Genomic DNA, 17,666 nt, shown 5'->3' with positions numbered 1-17,666 from the left:
CAAAATAAACTTCTGTGATTTCAGTCCAAAATACCATTAGTGTTTTGGATACTCTTATTGTTGATTTACATTAAGCATGTGGTGAAGCAAAACTTTAAAAATACATTCTGATGTCACTTCCGTCAGTAGTCGATTAAAACTCAGTCAGATTCCTATAAGTCACTTACTCATGTTGTTATTTAACCATTTCTATCAATGCAATTTTTTTTCTTTTTAGCCTAATTTTAGGGCCTTACTTGTTTCACATTAAATTTTATCTTATTGTATTAGGTTAATTGTTCCAAATTCTTAAGCTAATTTTAGACCCTAAGTGTATATTCAATTCTTTACCATCTTAGCCACCCAGAAGGCGGCCACTGTAGGAGACATAAGAGATGCAGGTTCGTCCCTGGGCTGGAAGATCCCATGGAGGAGGGGATGCAACCCACTCCAGTACTCTTGCCTGGAGAGTCCCATGGACAGAGCAGAGGAGCCTGGCTGGCTGCAGTCCATGGGCAGCAAAGAGTCAGGCACAACCGAAGTGACTTAGCATGCAGGCATTTATATTCAATACATTTAATGTCCTTCCTAACTTCTTGTCCTCCGGGAGTTTAACAGTATGCAATTTTACGCTGTCAGTCAAGACATGGATATAGATACATTAGGTCACTGCTAAACAAATACAAATGCACAGTGGTAGATATGGAAAAGTGAACAGGTAATTATGATAGTGTCATGAAAAAGTAAAACGCTCTGATAAATGAAAGGAATGATGAGTGGGGGAGGGTTTCTGGCCAGGAGCCCCTAACACAGACTATGGGGGACTCAGGAAGCTTTCTGGAAGAACTGAGGTATAAGTAGGGGTCAGAAAGTTGAGTGAGTTTTCCAGGTAGAAAGAGAGGTGGGAGAGAAAGGAGGATGAGCGGAGACTGAGGGGAGAGAGTGCATGGTTTACTTTGAAAGTGGAAAGGTGGAGACGTCCCAGATGGTCCAGCGGCTAAGACTCCACGCTCCCAATGCAGGGCCCCAGGTGAAATCCCTGGTCCAGGGAACTGGATCCTGCATGCGGCAACGGAGATCTTGCACGGTCAAAATCAATGTTTTTTTGAAACAAAGCTGAAAAGTGATTGGTTGACTGGAGGGTTGCAATGCGACCACCGTGGACGAGAAGGCAGCAAGCCTTGAAGTCCCTGTCAAGGAGTTTGGACTCTTAACTGCACTGGGAATCCAGTGAAGAACCTGAGCTAGCAGATGCATATGGTTAGATGGATGCAGAGACAACCGGAAACCGCCTCTTCTGGTGACAGAGAGGAAAACAGACTGGAGGGGGGCAGTGCTGGAGGCAGAAAGGTCGGCTGGCAGGCTGTCGGGGCAGCCTTCCAGGTGAGGTGGGGAGAGTCCAGTCTACCTGTACAGTCACACCTGATCCCAGAGCACCGCCAGGATCTGCTCAGCGCTGCCCACCCCTCCCTGCCTGATGACCTGCCCCTAAAAATGAGTGGTTTCCCGAGCAGCTCTGCCTGTGTGGACAAACAAAGCCAGAGAGAGAGATGCAAGTCCTTTGCTATCAGGCTCTCGGTGGCTCTCGTTCTCATTGCAAATGAAAACCCTGGCTTTCCAGTTCCACACCCCAGTCTGAAGAACCTGGTTAGTGTCTAGTGAGTCTGACTGAAGTCAGTTCATCCTTGCGTAGCATCATGAAGTTCTAGTTCTATCGGATGTACATGTGGGATTGAAGGAATAGCCAGGGTTAAATCCGTTTGGGAAGTGCTGATTTAACCAGAGTTAATCAGGATTCTTGAGCTTCCCTGGTGGCTCAGTGGCAAACAATTCGCCTGCCAATGCAGAAGGCATGTGTTCAATCCTTAGGTAGGGAAGATCCCCTGGAGGAGGACACGGGAACCCACTCCAGTATTCTTGCCTGGAGAATCCCAGGGACAGAGGAGCCTGGTGGGCTACAGTCCATGGGGTCGCAAAGACTCAGACAAGACTGAAACGACTTAGCACGCACACACAATCAGGGTTCTTGCAAAAGTTGTGCGGAACTGTCGTAGGCTGCTGTGTACTGCAAACCTCCTACAGGTAGACTGCTTTCCAAAGTTGAATGGCCATGGGAAGTATTTTTGTGTGAGTGGAGGATTTTTCAGAATATGGTTTGGGAGATACATCACTAGTTGTGCAACGCTGAGAAGTTATTTAATCTGAGTCCAGTTTTCTTATTTTTAGAAAGGCAATGAAATGCCTCATACGGTTGATGTGAGCGCTAAATGAAAAAGAAAGAGCACATATAAAACACTTTAGCACAGTATCTGGCACATAGTAAAAGCTCGAAATTATTATTATATTGTTATTAGTGCACTCGGAGAAGCAGAATAGCACAGTGGATAAGAACATGGATTCTGGACCCAGACTGCCTCGACCCAGGTCTCAGTTCTGACTCGGACTATCTCTGTGACTTTGGACAAGTTACATAGACCTGTGCCTCCGCTTTCTCACCTGCAGAATGACGGCGGTGAGGAGATTCAATAAGACGATGCTCCTCAGCAGACAGGCCTGCCTTTCTTTTCTTGAATTTCTACATGTGGAGGGAGTCATTTTCTCGTCCAGATTTTCAGAATATGTTTTTCTTCTTAAAAATGTCTATTATCATCAGCCACTTAGTATCACCCTAATATAGGTGATTTTATCTAGGGGTCTGTAAGCCCCTTAAGGACCGGACTGTGTCTTAATCATCTTGTTACTGAGCCTGAAAACCTGAAGTCACTCAGTCCTGTCCAACTCTTTGCAACCCCATGGACTATAGAGTCCACGGAATTCTCCAGGCCAGGATACTGGAGTGGGTAGCCTTTCGCTTCTCCAGGGGATCTTCCCGACCCAGGGATTGAACCCAGGTCTCCCACATTGCAGGAAGACTCTCTACCAGCTGAGCCACAGGGGAAGCCCTACTGAACCTGGGGTAATATTTTAAAATTTCATAGCAAATATTCCACTTTTCACTTTAAACCAATGTAATAATACCTAAAAATCTGAAACCAGGAGCTGGCTACTCATTTTAAAATAGATCATTCCATTTATCATAGTATTAACCATATGAGTGTTTTAAATGTCATTTATCAGACAGTTTCATTCTCACAATATTCAGGATGATATATAAATACTGCCAAAGATAATGCAGGGGTTTTGAAACAGGAAGCTTCCAGACCAGCAGTTTTGTTTCAGATTGGAATAAAAATGCCCTGTCTTCACAGCTCACTTAGACCACTCATTACAATGGGTAAAAAAAGTGCGAATGAACTCCTTTGCGTCTGCAAAACTTCAGCTCCCATCCCCACCAATCGTAGTTTTATACCTTTTTCACAGTGAAAACAAGTATATATACTAAATATATGCTAAGAGATACATGAAGAGTTTGTTTTAAAATAATGTAGCCCACATTGTTGTGTAATTGACAATGTTTAATTCAAAACATGTCGTTTTTAAAAAATACTGTCCTTTCTAAATGATCTTTATCTTTTCTATTGCAATATCACTCTAAGTCAATGCCTTCAGAAAGAAAGAAAAAAAATTATAGGGAATCACAGTGGTACCCTACGTGGGAAAAAATGAAGTCAATGGTAAGTAAAATTTTCCTATACAATCTCTTAAAAGTTCATGCTAAAATCACTGAAACTAAGAGAAACCTTCCGTTTAAAAAATAAAACAACTAAGCTACGGAATATTAAATGCTCCACTGAAAAGTTGAGAGTTTAAAGAAATAATTTTCTAAAAAAAAAAATAAATAAAGAAATAATTTTCTAGACTGTAGTCAGATGTGTATGACGTGCAGAAGGGCAATGAGCAGGAGAATTTTGTTTAGAAGGAGAAGGAAGTGGTAGACCTGTTACTCTCTCTCCAGTATAATCTCCTAATCGGTGGCAGATTTTAGTTTCTTGGGCTCAAAAATCACCGTGGATGGTGAAATTAAAAGCTGCTTGCTCCTTGGAAGAAAAGCTTTGACCAACCAACACAGCATATTAAAAGACAGAGATATCACTTTGCCAACATAGGTCCATATAGTCAAAGCTATGGTTTTTCTAGTAGTCATCTATGGATGTGAGAGCTGGACCATAAAGAAAGCTGAGCACCAAAGAATTGATGCTTTTAAATTGCGGTGTTGGAGAAGACTCATGAGAGTCCCTTGGACAGCAAGGAGATCCAACCAGTCAATCCTAAAGGAAATCAGTCCTGAATATTCATTGGAAGGACTGATTCTGAAGCTGCAATACTTTGGCCACCTGATGCGAAGAGCCAACTCATTGGAAAAGATCCTGATGCTGGGAAACATTGAGGGCAGAAGGAGAAGGAGATGATAGAGAATAAGATGGTTGGATGGCATCACGGACTCAAAGGATATGAGTTTGAACCAACTCCAGGAGATAGTGAAGGACAGGGAAGCCTGGCGTGCTGCAGTCCATGGGTTGCAAAGAGTCAAACATGACTTAGCAACTGAACATCAGCAATCTATAGATTTACTAAGGGTTACCCCACGTCTTGGAGAAGGAGATGAGGTCCCCAGCACCACTGAATGAACCCCTTTTCTTTTACTGCTCACAGCTGGTCACCCACAGACCAATCAAGTATTTTTTTCTTTTAATACTTCATAATTGCAAGGACTCTGCAGATGGTTGTCTGCAGATACGAACACAGGTTGTCATAAGATATCAAGAAAGTGGTATATTTTTCTTGAACCTTTTGCTTGGCATTGCTCCTTCGCACGTAGCAGGGCCTCCGTGAACACTTATTAAGCTGGCATACTGATTCTTGCTTTGTCTACTGGCTTAACAAGACACAGTTTAGATTGAAGGAAACTTCTCATCACCTAGGCTCCATTCGCCACAAACAGGAAATGAATTTGCTTATCCCTGGCCCACTTACTGGCAGAATGGAGCAACTCATTGCTAAGCCATGTTTTTTGTCTTTTAGAGAGATATTGTAGCTGGAAACGTGGCAGTTTTCTCTTTCAAAGTGACAGCTTTCAAAAAGTCTACCTAACACAATTTAGCCTAATTCCAAAACATCAGAAAATGGACTGCTAAAAAAAAAATCTCTCCTCATGAGCCAGCTGCCTCCCTGTCCTCCTACCCTCCTCCTAATAAGAAAAAATTGGATTAAAAGTAGATTATTTTCTCCTTAGTTTGTAAAAATATTCTTCAGAGAATGATTATACCTGTCACAGATGGAACCCTTAAATAAGTTAAGTGTTTAGGTTCACATTCTAGGAATTCCCTAGCGAACTGAGTTCTCCATGCAATCTCTGATAATATAAACGATAGGTATAAACACTGTCTATGAGGAGGTAGGTCTCTTTATTGTGAAAACAGCAGGATAAAGTTTCCTTTCTCATATTCCTTTTGAATACCCAGAATTTTAAACCATCATTCATTAGAATCATTAAAAACATTTTCTTAAACAGCTTATTTTTTTTAACTGTGGCTATTAATATTAAAATGTCCTGTACTCTGAGGGACTTCCCCAGTGGTTAAAACTGCATGCTTCCAATGTAGGAGACATGGGTTCAATCCCTGGTTGGGGAACTAAGATCTCACATGCCGTGTGGCATGGCCAAAAAAAAGAAAAGAAAGATGCCCTGTATCCTGAATGTGTAAGACATGCTCAGCAGAAGCTAGAATGAGAAAACTGAGTCTAATGCTCTCTCCAGGGACTAAAACCCCTCTGGTCTGTTTCTCCTCTGGCCTGAAGTATCTCAGCAGCCCCCAAATGTGCCTCCTTCTCCCCATTTTCTCAATATTAGCATTTTTTTTAATAAACATAATTCTGATCGTGTCACTTGCTAATTAGAATCCTTGGCAAGTGTCCTGTGTCTGGAGGAGGAAAGGTAAGGTCTTCAAAGCCTGTTAGAATGTGATTCTGGCTTACTTTTCCCAGGCGCCTCCCCCTCTATTGTCCTCACTACTTAACATACACTGTTCCCTCTGCTAGAAATGCCCTTCCACGCACTCGTCTGCCCGGAACGCTCTTACTCATCTGCTAAGCCCCAACTCAGGTGTCCGTCCATCATGAAGCGCTCCTCAACCTCTTCCCCAGTCCACTGACACCACTGGTCACTCCTCTCACCTGTTTGTTTCAACCACTAGGTGGACAGTTGCTTGAGGCCAGGGGTTGACTTGTTCATTTTTGTGTCCCCAGAGAGATCTTGGCATAGTTCCTGACACAATCATTGAACATTTTCCCACAAATCAAGAGAAGTGTGAACTGGTTCTACACAGCATCATCTCTTAATCATACACTGAAGGTCTTTTTTATTCTTTCAGTAATCTTGAACCCAGAGAGGTTTCCTCTGCACGAAGGAGAGACGACCTACTAGTCAATTAGTTATTTTAGTTCTGACGTGGAGGGAGGGGCAGGGAGGGGGGAGATGATCAGAAAGGCACAGACCCCGTTAGCCTGAAAATACCAGATCCTGCCTGCATTTGATTTTCTTTTTTTATAGATTGAGCTTGCTTTCCAGTTTGAATTCAAATTGCATTAGACCTGTCAAATGAGAAGTATAATTACTGCTGCAAATGATCCCTATTGCTGTCAACAGAGAGTTGAACCAAAACAAGAATACAAGCTTATCTTCCGGAACATTAGATCTCCTGCTGAAATAACCTTTGAGACCGGGAAAGCTGTGGAGCGATTTTCAAAAACACCAAATGAGCACGCAGCACAGCCTATTAGAAACAGATGCAAATCCAAACAAGCTGAGGGGATTTTCAGATATTTCTCTCAGCTACAATTGAGTTCAAAGGGGAGCCATGAAGGATCCCTAAAAACACCAGAGAACATCAAACACCACCACGGCCTGGGCTCCACTGTCAGCTCAAACATCTCAGTGTTTCTTACAGCGCATGCCGCCATATGGGAGGAACCTTATGTTTGTTTTGAAATACAGGCAAAAATCATTCTTAACCAAATATGCACTGAAGCCCTGGATTAAAAGTGTTGTTGTTTAGTGGCTTGGTCGTGCCTGACTGTTTTTGCAGCCCCATGGACTGTAGCCCACCAGGCTCCTCTTTTCAGGGGATTTCCCAGGCAAGAATACTGGAGTGGGTTGTCATTTCCTTCTCCAGGGGATCTTACAGACCCAAAGACTGAACTCGCATCTTCCGCATTGGTAGATGGATTCTTTACTGCTGAGCTACCTGGGAATCCCTATTAAAGGTATTACATACACTCAGTATATATTGTCTACATCCTGCTTCCACAAGACTATGCAAAGGGAAAAACTCAGTCCATCTCACAAGAGCAGTTTGCTAAAGGGACACTTTGGAAAACTTCATGAAGCCAAGGAAGAGAGTGAGGCTTAGGACTTTGTTATCCTGGAGGCAGACCCTGATGCTGGGAAAGATTGAGGGCAGGAGAAGGGGTCAGCAGAGGATGAGACGGTTGGATGGCATCACTGATTCAATGGACATGAGTTTGAGCAAACTCCGGGAGATAGCGAAGGACAGAGAAGCCGGGCGTGCTGCAGTCCATGGGGTCACAAAGAGTCGAACACGACTGAGCGCCTGAAGAACAACAGTCCTGGAAGCAGTCATTCTCAGATGGGATCGAGAAGACACAAGTCCTCCACCGGTGGCCGAGAAACCTACAAGAAGCTGGCACTTAAACCCACGTGACCAGGTCTTAGCAGGGACTTGGGGAAAAGTAGACATATTTAGTCCCAGAAAACCCACTTTTAGTACAATTAAACAGACTTTTGAAATATGAAGGATATTGGGAACTGGCCCTCCTTGATCAGACGATATATATATATATATACACACACATACATATTGTTTTTTCTGTTCGACTCATCTGGGACTTACTTCTATGCCTCCTGGGCTCATAGGTCCCTCCTCAGTGCATGCAGCACTTAGCTCATCTGTAGAGCTACTAAATGGATACATGTTTATGAAATCAGAAACCTGTTATTAATAAGAAGGTTACAATGACTCTGGGACTGATGAGTCATTCAGTTCTCAAGGGACTGACTGTTCACTGGACACACCCCCCCATACCAGGGCCTGTCATAAGTATCCCAGAATGTCACCCGGGCTGTGGACACATCTGACTGCCAAGCAAATAATGACTGATCTTTCCAAATAAGTCAGTTCAAAACAACTCCCCACCCCTGCCTCCAAAAATAAGCAACCAAAAAATTAGTATTTCTAGATTTTTTAAAAATTGAACTACCCACTCAACTTCTCTGGCAATTTTCTTATTGGCAACATTTTGTTGCATTTTTTATATCTGAGGGTTGCAGGCTACACATATTACCCTTAGATCAAGGCTCCCATGTGTGGGTCCCAGACTTTGCAGAAGTGTGATAATCTACATCTTCTGAATCAGTGAGCACGAATTAATCAAGACTCGCACAGCCACTGGTCATTGAGCCTCATGACAACTGTGAAGTGGATATTGCTCCATTTTGCTGATGGGAAAACTGAGGTTCTGGTCGTTTTCATGACATGTCCCATGGCCCAAAAGTGAGCAAGTGGAAGATGTTAGACAGGACCCTGGGTCTTCTGAGTCCTGGACCAGGGGACACTTTGTGACACCTCACTGCCTCCGTGGCATCTCGCACTTCTTCTGTACCCCTTTCACTTTCTGCTCCCCCAGCCCACTTCTTCCACACCTTGCCCCCTCTCCTGGGTCCCAGAGTGTTCTCTGCAGGAAGGGAATTTTGCTAGAAAACTGAAACAAGATAACTTCTTTGGTTACACCAAGATAACTTGGTTGGTAATTTAACATCTGCACGCTTTCCAATTTTATCTGCATTTAAAAAGAAGAAAGAAGGAAGGAAAGAGAAAGGAAGGAAAGAAGGAAGGCAGGCTCCTAGACTAAGCAGTGAGGATGTGACAAGTGCTTGCTTTGGTCTCAGTCTCCCAACCTATAACACTGCGATTTCGATGAGCTGATTAGCAAGTCCTTTCAAATCAGTTCTGTGGCTCTAACGGTGGCATTTTGGAGTGTGCGGCACCTGGAAGGGAGACAGGGCTCAGCACTCCAGGTTAACACCCTGTCTCGGCCCCTGGACTCAGTGGAAGATGCCCTTCAGTTCTGTGAACCCAAGCTCCCAGTCTGGATGGAGCCCCACGGGTGGTCCTGGGGTTTCTCTCCGTCTTCACAATTAGATACCACGTCATCTGGACATGATACTAACACAATCAAACCTGCCATCATGCCCAGCTATTCTCCAACTTGCTGGGTTTGTTCATAACCAGCATTGTCCTTGCCCTTCTCTTTCAACCTCTGGTCTCTTTCGGGCCGAGCAGGTTAACCACACCCCACAGGGTGATCGTGGACACCTCCCCTAGAAGGGGGTGTTCACTCCCCGGGGAAACCAACACAGAGCCCCTTCAGGAGCAAAACGGGTTTGGGTCCCTGCATGTTCCCTGTGGGTTTCTGCTCAGGGACGTGAGTCTGAGTGTCCCTGCTGTTCCCGAGGGAACCGTGTCTGTGTCACCAAGCCACCGCTGGCATCTGGGCCCCATGACAGCTGCCAGGGCTGGGAGAGGGTCAGAGCGGCCTGCTGCTCCCAGAGCAGGTCCCTCCGGACGGGCAGAGGTGAGAGTAAGGGGCGCAGTCACCTGCGCCAGGGGCTCCCATCCCTGTTACGGCAGACCCCAGCCTCTCTCTCCAGTGAGACGCAGAGAGGTGGACATGCAGCCCAGGGTAGGAAGGAGGCAGGAACCAGACAATCGAAATGGCCACGGGGTTTTGGAAGTGGAAACTTCCAGCAAGAGAACATTCTTGGAAACAGACCAGTAGGGCAGCAAGAGGCCTCACCAGTGGCCTGCTTCGCAGAGCTGGCCTCCTTGGCATTGCAGCTCTGGTGGTCTAGTCACTCCGTCGTGTCTGACTCTTTTGTGACCCCATGGACTGCAGCCCACCAGGCTCCTCTGTCCATGGGATTCTCCAGGCAAGAACAGTGGAGTGGGTTGCCATTTCCTTCCCCAGGGGATCTTCCCGACCCAGGGATCAGACCCTCCTCCCTTGCATTGGCAGGGTGATTCATTACCACTGAGCCACCAGGGAAGCTCTTGACATTACAAAGCGATGAAGTAGCAGAAGTGGGATACAAATCCTGATCTTTGGTGCTTCTACCACTCAAGAGAGGGTTTTGGAGGCCCTTCCTTAAACCAGAGACTGGCAGGGGGCCGCTTTGGTGGGAGCTCAGTGGAGACAGAGGGGGCTGACCCAGCACCCTGGGGGCCAAGGCAGGTGCCCGTACCTTGTGGGTTGAAGCCCCGGGGCACCAGGCCCTGCAGCTCCACAGTGGGGGGGTCGTTCTCTGCTGCATTGGAGGTGTTGGGGGGGATGGCTCTCCTGCCTCCGAAAGCGGTCCAGGAGGACTCCGACATTCTCAGCCTCACAGGTTCCTTGGGGAGAGAAAAGGAGACACAGACAGGAACGTGAAGCCAGTTACTTTTGCGACAAGGATTCAGAAGTGGAGAAACAGACGTATCTGTCCGTGACGGCTCTTGAGCAACCCATTTTGAGTTTCGCATAAATAAACCCTGAGATGTGGCAGGAAGGATAGGTCTAACGACAGAGAACAGCTCCCCAGGGATCTTGGGGGTGGATTTCGTGTTCGTGAAAACACAGGGAAAGCAGAAGAAAGAGGGCTTATTTGGAGAAATGAAAGCTGTAAAAGATTTTGGAGAGCACGGTCTTTTTCTCATTCCCCCAAAGGGTATCTCTTGGAAGAAACGTTTATGCAGGTGTCTCTGCCCATTTTCTATAGACTGGTGAGGTGTCCTCACTGGAAGAATAAACTCATACACTCACGTCCAAATAAGTGGCATTCTTTCAAACATTCATGCCTGCAAGTTAATGCAGCCAGTATTTATCGAGAGTCCCCTCTGTGCCAGGCTGTGGTTTGGCCAGTTGGGATGCGCAGAGAACCATACAGAAAGATGCTTGCCCTCAAAGTTGGAGCCTAGGGATGTTTACATTCGAGACCGACGTGGTACAGCAGTGAAGCCGGGAGGGTGTGAGAACGTGGTGGCCACTGCTTTGGAGCCGGGACCCCAGGGAGCAGGAAGAGGGAGAGGAGAGTTTGGGAAGGTAAAGGGGAGGGGCCTGCGATATTAGAGAGCGCTATAAATAGCCTGTTCGCTAAAAGGACTCCCTCCACCGGGCTAACACTGCCCTTGCCCCAAGCCTGCTTCCCCTTCCTCCCGAGTCCGTGCGGACAAACACCCGGTTTAAACACCACACCTCCCCGTCGGGGTCCAGCCGGCACTTGTTGACCGAGGGGCCAAATGAAGGGAGACCTTGTCTCCAGCTTTTGGGTTACCCAGTCAGGACTCTGGGTTCTCTGGCTGTTTCCAAAAGCCAAGCACACCCTCTGAAGATGAAGAGCAGCCTTATGGAGGCTCCAGGGAAGGGTGTGAGAAGGTGGGAGGGGAGGGGAGGACCGGGGTCGGGGATAAGCTGTCCAGGGGCTGGCTGAGCAAAGACTGCGCGCTGGAGGCCCCAAGCCCCTTCCCGGGGCGCTGGAGTTTGGAAGGAGACAGCAGTGTTTGGAAGTGCCAAGTCTGAGCTGGGGCCCGTAAATACCTGCAGTCCTATTTACAGTGTCTTGTGGGTTACGCGGTGGGGGCGAGGAGAGAGAAGAACTAACAGACGCAGGCAGGACAGAGGCATCCTCTGGTGGGGAGCAGCCGAGGGGGCTGCAAGGTGGCTGAGGGCCGGTGCGTGCGGGGGTGGGGTGGGGTTCCAGGAGAGGGGTGTTGAGCAGTAGCTCCTGGGGAGAGAGGACCAGAGGCTGGGGACCCCCAAGTAGCTGCCAGGTGAGAGACGCCGGTGCAGGCCGGGCTGGGTGGGTGCAGGTGGGCACAGACCCCGCCTCCTTGCCAGGTCCGGGGGGCGGGGGAGGTGCTCAAGTTCGGCTCTGCCTGCCGCCCGGAGACAGGGATGAGAGCTAAGCCATGGACCCAAGTTGCAGCAGGAAGCTGTTCTTACCTGGCCCTCCTCCACCCTCCCCGACCCCTCCGCCTCCCAGCCATTTGCATCCCCTTTCCTTAGTCTGCTCCCCTGTCTGTTGAGGGGGAGACCCCAGAGGCCGTTTTCAGCCAGCAGCGCCTTTAGGAAAGCTTCCCAGGACGGCTACCTGAGAGAGGCCCTAGTTTAGAAGCCGGCGGGGCTGAGTGGATGCAGAGTTAGGGGCGAAGAACCAAGTGGAGCAGCCGGGCTGCCTCCGTCCCGGCCCCCTGCTCTCTGAGCACCACCCGAGCATCGAGCATCGTTGGGGAGACCCAGGGGCGGGGGCGGACCGAGGAGGCGGCGGCCCGGGACCCCCGCGTGCAGGGCTGAGGGATGCCGGCCGGAGGGGCGGCGGGCGGCTTACCTGCGCTCCCTCCCGAGGTGCCCCAGCGCGGGCCGACTCTGGGCGTCTCTGGGCGTCTCTGGGGTACTTCCTCAAAAGGACACAGGACCGACAAGAAAGTTGGTTCTTAAATAACTTCCTAAGAGCGCGCCCCCCTCCCGTCCCACAGCGATTTCTCCTCCCACTGCCTGACAGCTGGAGCCAGCGGCGCTCTCTGAGACTCTCTTTACCTCGCCGTCCTGCCGTCACTCCGGCATTGCCTCCCTGCGCCCCTTCTCCCCGGTCCTGCTTCTCACCTCCCCCACCTACAATCTGCCGCCCCTCCCCGGCCACTGGGAGCGGAGGGCCCTCAGGGCTGGGCAGACGGCACCCCGGCCCTTAGGTCAGAGGGTTGGGGCGAAGGGTCTCCCCACTCAAGGGGACAGTTTTGCCCTCCAGAATTTCAAGCTTGGCTGGCCAGGAGGAGGGGTCTGGTCACAGACAGCAGTGGCCACGCAGCATGTGTAAAACTGAAGGAACAAACATTGGAGCCCCCGGCCCACCACCCGCCACCCACCACCCACCACCCACCACCCACCACCCACCACCCAACATCAAGCTTTCCTGCGGGGGCGGGGGGTGGGGGGGTGAGGGGGGGGAGCTGCCAGCCAGAAGGAAGGTGAGAACACCCTGAGGAGTGCCACAAAGATGAGAAAATAACACTTGTTGGTTTGTTTCGTGCTTTCTTTTTTTTTCCCTGAAAACTATTTTGGTTTCTTTTGAAATGATGGGAGAAAAAAGAAAAGAAACATTTCCCTCTAAAAGTTTCCATGTATTTCCCCCGGAGTCTTCATGTCTTGCTGCTGCTGCTAAATCGCTTCAGTTGTGTCCGACTCTGTGCGACCCCATAGACGGCAGCCCACCAGGCTCCCCCGTCCCTGGGATTCTCCAGGCAAGAACACTGGAGTGGGTTGCCATTTTCTTCTCCAATGCATGAAAGTGAAAAGTGAAAGTGAAGTCGCTCAGTTAAGTGTCCTTTGTGACCCCATGGACTGCAGCCCACCAGGCTCCTCCGTGCATGGGAATTTCCAGGCAAGAGTACTGGAGTGTGCTAACTATTGCCAATAACGGCAGGTGTGAACTGAACAACTTCAACTCATGAATATTTTAGCTTTTCCTAAAAATTGATGTCATCTTTACCTCATTAGCAGGGAAGTGAATATTTAACTTGCCAATAATTAAGATATCAGTCCTGAATATTCATTGGAAGGACTGATGTTGAAGCTGAAATCCAATACTTTGGCCACCTGATGAGAAGAACTGATTCATTGGGAAAGACCCTGATACTGGGAAAGATTGAAGGCAGGAGAAGGGGACGACAGAGGATGAGATGGTTGGATGGCATCATCGACTCAATGGACATTAGTTTGAGTAAACTCCAGGAGTTGGTGATGGATAGGGAAGCCTGGCGTGCTGCAGTCCATAGGGTCTCAAAGAGGTGGACACGACTGAGCAACTGAACTGAACTGAATTGAAGATATTTTGGGGTGTGTGTGTGTGTGTGTGTATGTGTGTATAGGTGAGGAGGTCATCAGCTGCACTTGTAGTTTTCAGTCCAATCAGTCTTTAGGAGTTATATTTGCAGTTCACTCTAGTCAATGGGAGATTCGATTTGTGATTGAAGGGTTGCAAGACTCTTGAGAGTCCCTTGGACTGCAAGGAGATCCACCCACTCCATCCTAAAGGAAATCAGTTCAGTCCTGAATATTCATTGGAAGGACTGATGTTAAAGCTGAAACTCCAATACTTTGGCCACCTGATTCGAAGAACTGACTCATTGGAAAAGACCTTGATGCTGGGAAAGATTGAAGGCTGGAGGAGAAGGGGACGACAGAGGATGAGATGGTTGGATGGCATCATCTACTCAATGGACATGAATTTGAGTAAACTCGGGGAGTTGGTGATGGACAGGGAGGCCTGGCGTGCTGTAGTCCATGGGGTCACAAAGAGTTGGACACAACTGAGCGACTAAACTGAATTGTGTATGTGAACATATATATATATATGGGTGTCTATCTTTTTTTAAAAATTATTTTGTATTGGGGTATTTTATTGTTTTTTATTTTGTATTGCAGCTATTGTTATGTCTGATAAACAATGTTGGGATAGTTTCAGGTGGACAGCAAAGAGACTCAGCTATACATATATATATATATACATGTATTTCTTCACCCCCCACCCCCAATTCAGGCTGCCACATGACACTGAGCAGAGTTCCCTATGCTGTTCATGAGGCTGCTTATCCATTTTAAATACAGCAGTGTGTACCTGTCCATCCCAAACTCCCCAACTATCATATGGGTGTCTTTCTAAACGAAGCAAATGAAAACCCCGCCAACACAAGGAAGCTGTCAGGGGAGTGGGTCAGAGAAGGATCTGAGATGAAGTGAGACAATGAATGCACTGTGAATGCCCGCTGTCTTTGGAAGCCTGCATCCAGCAGGTAGGTCGAAGGGCCCACCTCCCTGGGCACCTCACTGGACTCCTCTGATGAGGCCTGAGGATGCCAGCCTGTGTGTCCCGGTTCACGGCAGTCACTTGCCCAAGGGGCCCACCGCTTCCTGATGTGGATGTCGACGAGGGCACACGCCAACATCTGCTTGGGGATGAAGCAAAGCACCAGAACCAAGCCTGAGGGTGATTCTGAAGGGAGCAACGTAGAGACAAGTAACCGCGAAGACTGGAAGAAGAGCTTCCGACGAGGTCCGGCCGGAAGTGGAGACGGACGTGACGTCGTGCAGGTCCACGCTGCAGCAGAGTTTCTGGACCAGCTCAATGAAGCTCTGAAGTGAGCTGGAGGCCAGCGTGCCACCGAACGTGTGGGCACTAAGATGCCACCCGAGAATGGAGCGCGCTCTCCTTTCCTCAATGCTCACTGTGATTTCTGCAGTGAGGTTTGCAGGTAACTGTGCCAGAGTCCTCCCTGTGAACGCGTGTCTTCTCGGGGCGGCTTTCCTATCACGATGGCAACTAGAAGTTGTGAAAGTAGCGTCTGAAACAGTAGCTGTACCATATGGACCCATAGCATGATCCGCCAGAAATAGTTCCCAAACTCATTTTAACCTAAATAAAAACACTTTATATGTATGTATTTATGTATGTGTGTATATACATATATATATACACACATATACACACACACACAAATATATATATATATATATATGATTCACTGTCAATAAATTCAAATATTGTGACTTACTTAGAACATTAGAGGTCTTGAGTGGTCCACCCTACCTCCTGTACTCTGTGTACAATGTTAGTAATAATCTAGAATCACTCTGAAAAGAAGGCCTCTAACCGTTAGACTCTAACAGCCGTGATGTATTTTACAGTCCTGGAGTCGTGGCTCCCAGGCTCTAGAGCTCAGGCTCAGTAGTTGTGGGGCCTGGGCTTAGCTGCTCTGCAGTATGTGGGGTCTTCCTGGACGAGGGATCAAGCCTGCATCTCCTGCATTGGCAAGTGGATTCTTTACCCCTGAGCCAGCAGCGAAGCCCCAACCTCACCTGTTCTAAGTTCCCTCGAGCGTGGGTCCTGTCCTGCTCCTGGAAGACACCGCCGCCCGAGTCCAAGTCCTCTGAGTGGTGACAGTTGCCTGCCCAGGCTTCAGGGCAGCGAGTAAGAGACACGCGGTGAGTTGCCCAGCCCGCACCTGGGGGAGGCTGTCCCTGGGATGGGGGGCCTCAACCCACCCTTGTCAGCCAATAAACTAGTTTTTATTGGGTGTCTGTATGGGCCAGGGGTTTGCTCAAAGCCACTAGGAATTCTGAGGGGAGCCGGAGCGGGACTGCCATTTCCCTCAAGGGCTTCTGAAGTGAAAAGGGGGAAGTCACTCAGTCATGTCTGACTCTTTGTGACCCCGTGGACTATATAGTCCATGGAATTCTCCAGGCCAGAATACTGGAGTGGGTTGCCTTTCCTTTCTCCAGGGGATCTTCCCAACCCAGAGGACGAACCCCAGTCTCCTGCATTGCAGGCAGATTCTTTACCAGCTGAGCCACAAGGGAAGCCCAAGAATACTGGAGTGAGTAGCCAATTCCTTCTCCAGTGGATCTTCCTAACCCAGGAATCGAACCGGGGTCTCCTGCACTGCAGGCAGATTCTTTACCAACTGAGCTATGAGAGAAGTCAAGGCTCATGCTCAGCCCCTAAACTCACCAGTTTAAGAGCAGCATTTACCCTGAGTCCTGGACCCTTCTACTCGGACACTCCCTCCCCCGAGAGCTCTTTCCCGTGGGTCAGCCTCATGGAATCTGGCTCATTTCTGCTCATCTTCTGGACCCTTAGGCACACAGAGTAGATTAGAACAGCCTGTTATGCTGAGCACCCTGGGCCAACTACCACCTTGCCTCCAATCTCTCTTCCCATCTCTTCTTTTCTAACTGAAAAATGCCTTTCAGCACAGGCAAGAAGCATGACAGAAGAACGTTCCAGCCTAACAAATGCTAACAGAAAATGTTCTTCGCCCCTGGGTCTTGGCGATCAAAGTGCATGGCCCGTGTTGACCAGCTGCAATTTAGATGCTCTCTATTTTACCCTGCATTAAATTTTTATGAACCCTCTCTGGGGCCCAGGGGACCTGTAATTGGCTTTTAGTTCTTTATTCTGCACTGTCTTGTCTAATTGCTGAGATGGTTTCTTGATAAGACTCACATTTTAAGGCGGTTCTGTTGTATTTACTAGCCATCTCATCTGAAGGCCACCTCACATCTGTGTGCGGAATTTTAATGTTTTCCCTTTGGAGGGGAGAAGGAATTATTGGGCGATTAATATATTTGCTTTTTTCAAATATATTTGCTTTTTTTCCTCAGTTTTCCACACCAATATCATAACATAGAAAGTGCTGCCAATAACAGACCTCAGACTCTAGTCTCTGATTTCAATGTGATTCTTAAGATGAGCAGGAAATCTGTGCAACAGAGGCCAGGCCTGTTTAAAATGCAGTTTGCTTGGGACTTCCCTGGTTAACACTCTGGGCTCCCAATGCTGGGGGCACAGGTGTAATCCCTGCTCCAGGGAACTAAGGTCCCGGCAAGCTGAATGGCATGTGGCTGAAAACAAACAAACAAAGTCAATAATAAATAAACTGAGGCCTGGGAATGACACGTGCTTCTGTGGGCAGGTGACCTGAAGTCTGTTGACCTGACGGATGCCTTCGGCTCACTCAGCGGCAGCTCTGATTGTCTCTGGATCCTTTCAAGCAACCAGCCAACAGCTCTTACAATCTGGCCCTGAATCCCTTCTGCTGTTCCCTGCCCCCGTCCCGTGCCACCAAAGCTCCCCATGGGCA

At 48.2% G+C, this 17,666-nt stretch overlaps 1 protein-coding gene across 1 annotated transcript in view; it reads right to left on the bottom strand.

Moving 5' to 3' along the window:
• F13A1 (coagulation factor XIII A chain) overlaps positions 1-12,423 on the bottom strand; it is a 143,575-nt gene extending 131,152 nt beyond the window's left edge. Inside the window, 2 exon segments of the mRNA NM_001167894.3 lie at positions 10,238-10,385; positions 12,359-12,423. Of these exon segments, the coding sequence (NP_001161366.2) occupies positions 10,238-10,367 (130 nt within the window). The 5' untranslated portion in view covers positions 10,368-10,385; positions 12,359-12,423.
• Between the last annotated feature and the right edge of the window lie 5,243 nt (positions 12,424-17,666).

This window comes from Bos taurus, chromosome 23 (assembly GCF_002263795.3).
Source record: "Bos taurus isolate L1 Dominette 01449 registration number 42190680 breed Hereford chromosome 23, ARS-UCD2.0, whole genome shotgun sequence".
NCBI lineage: Eukaryota > Metazoa > Chordata > Mammalia > Artiodactyla > Bovidae > Bos > Bos taurus.
This window is presented reverse-complemented; position numbering and strand designations above follow the sequence as displayed.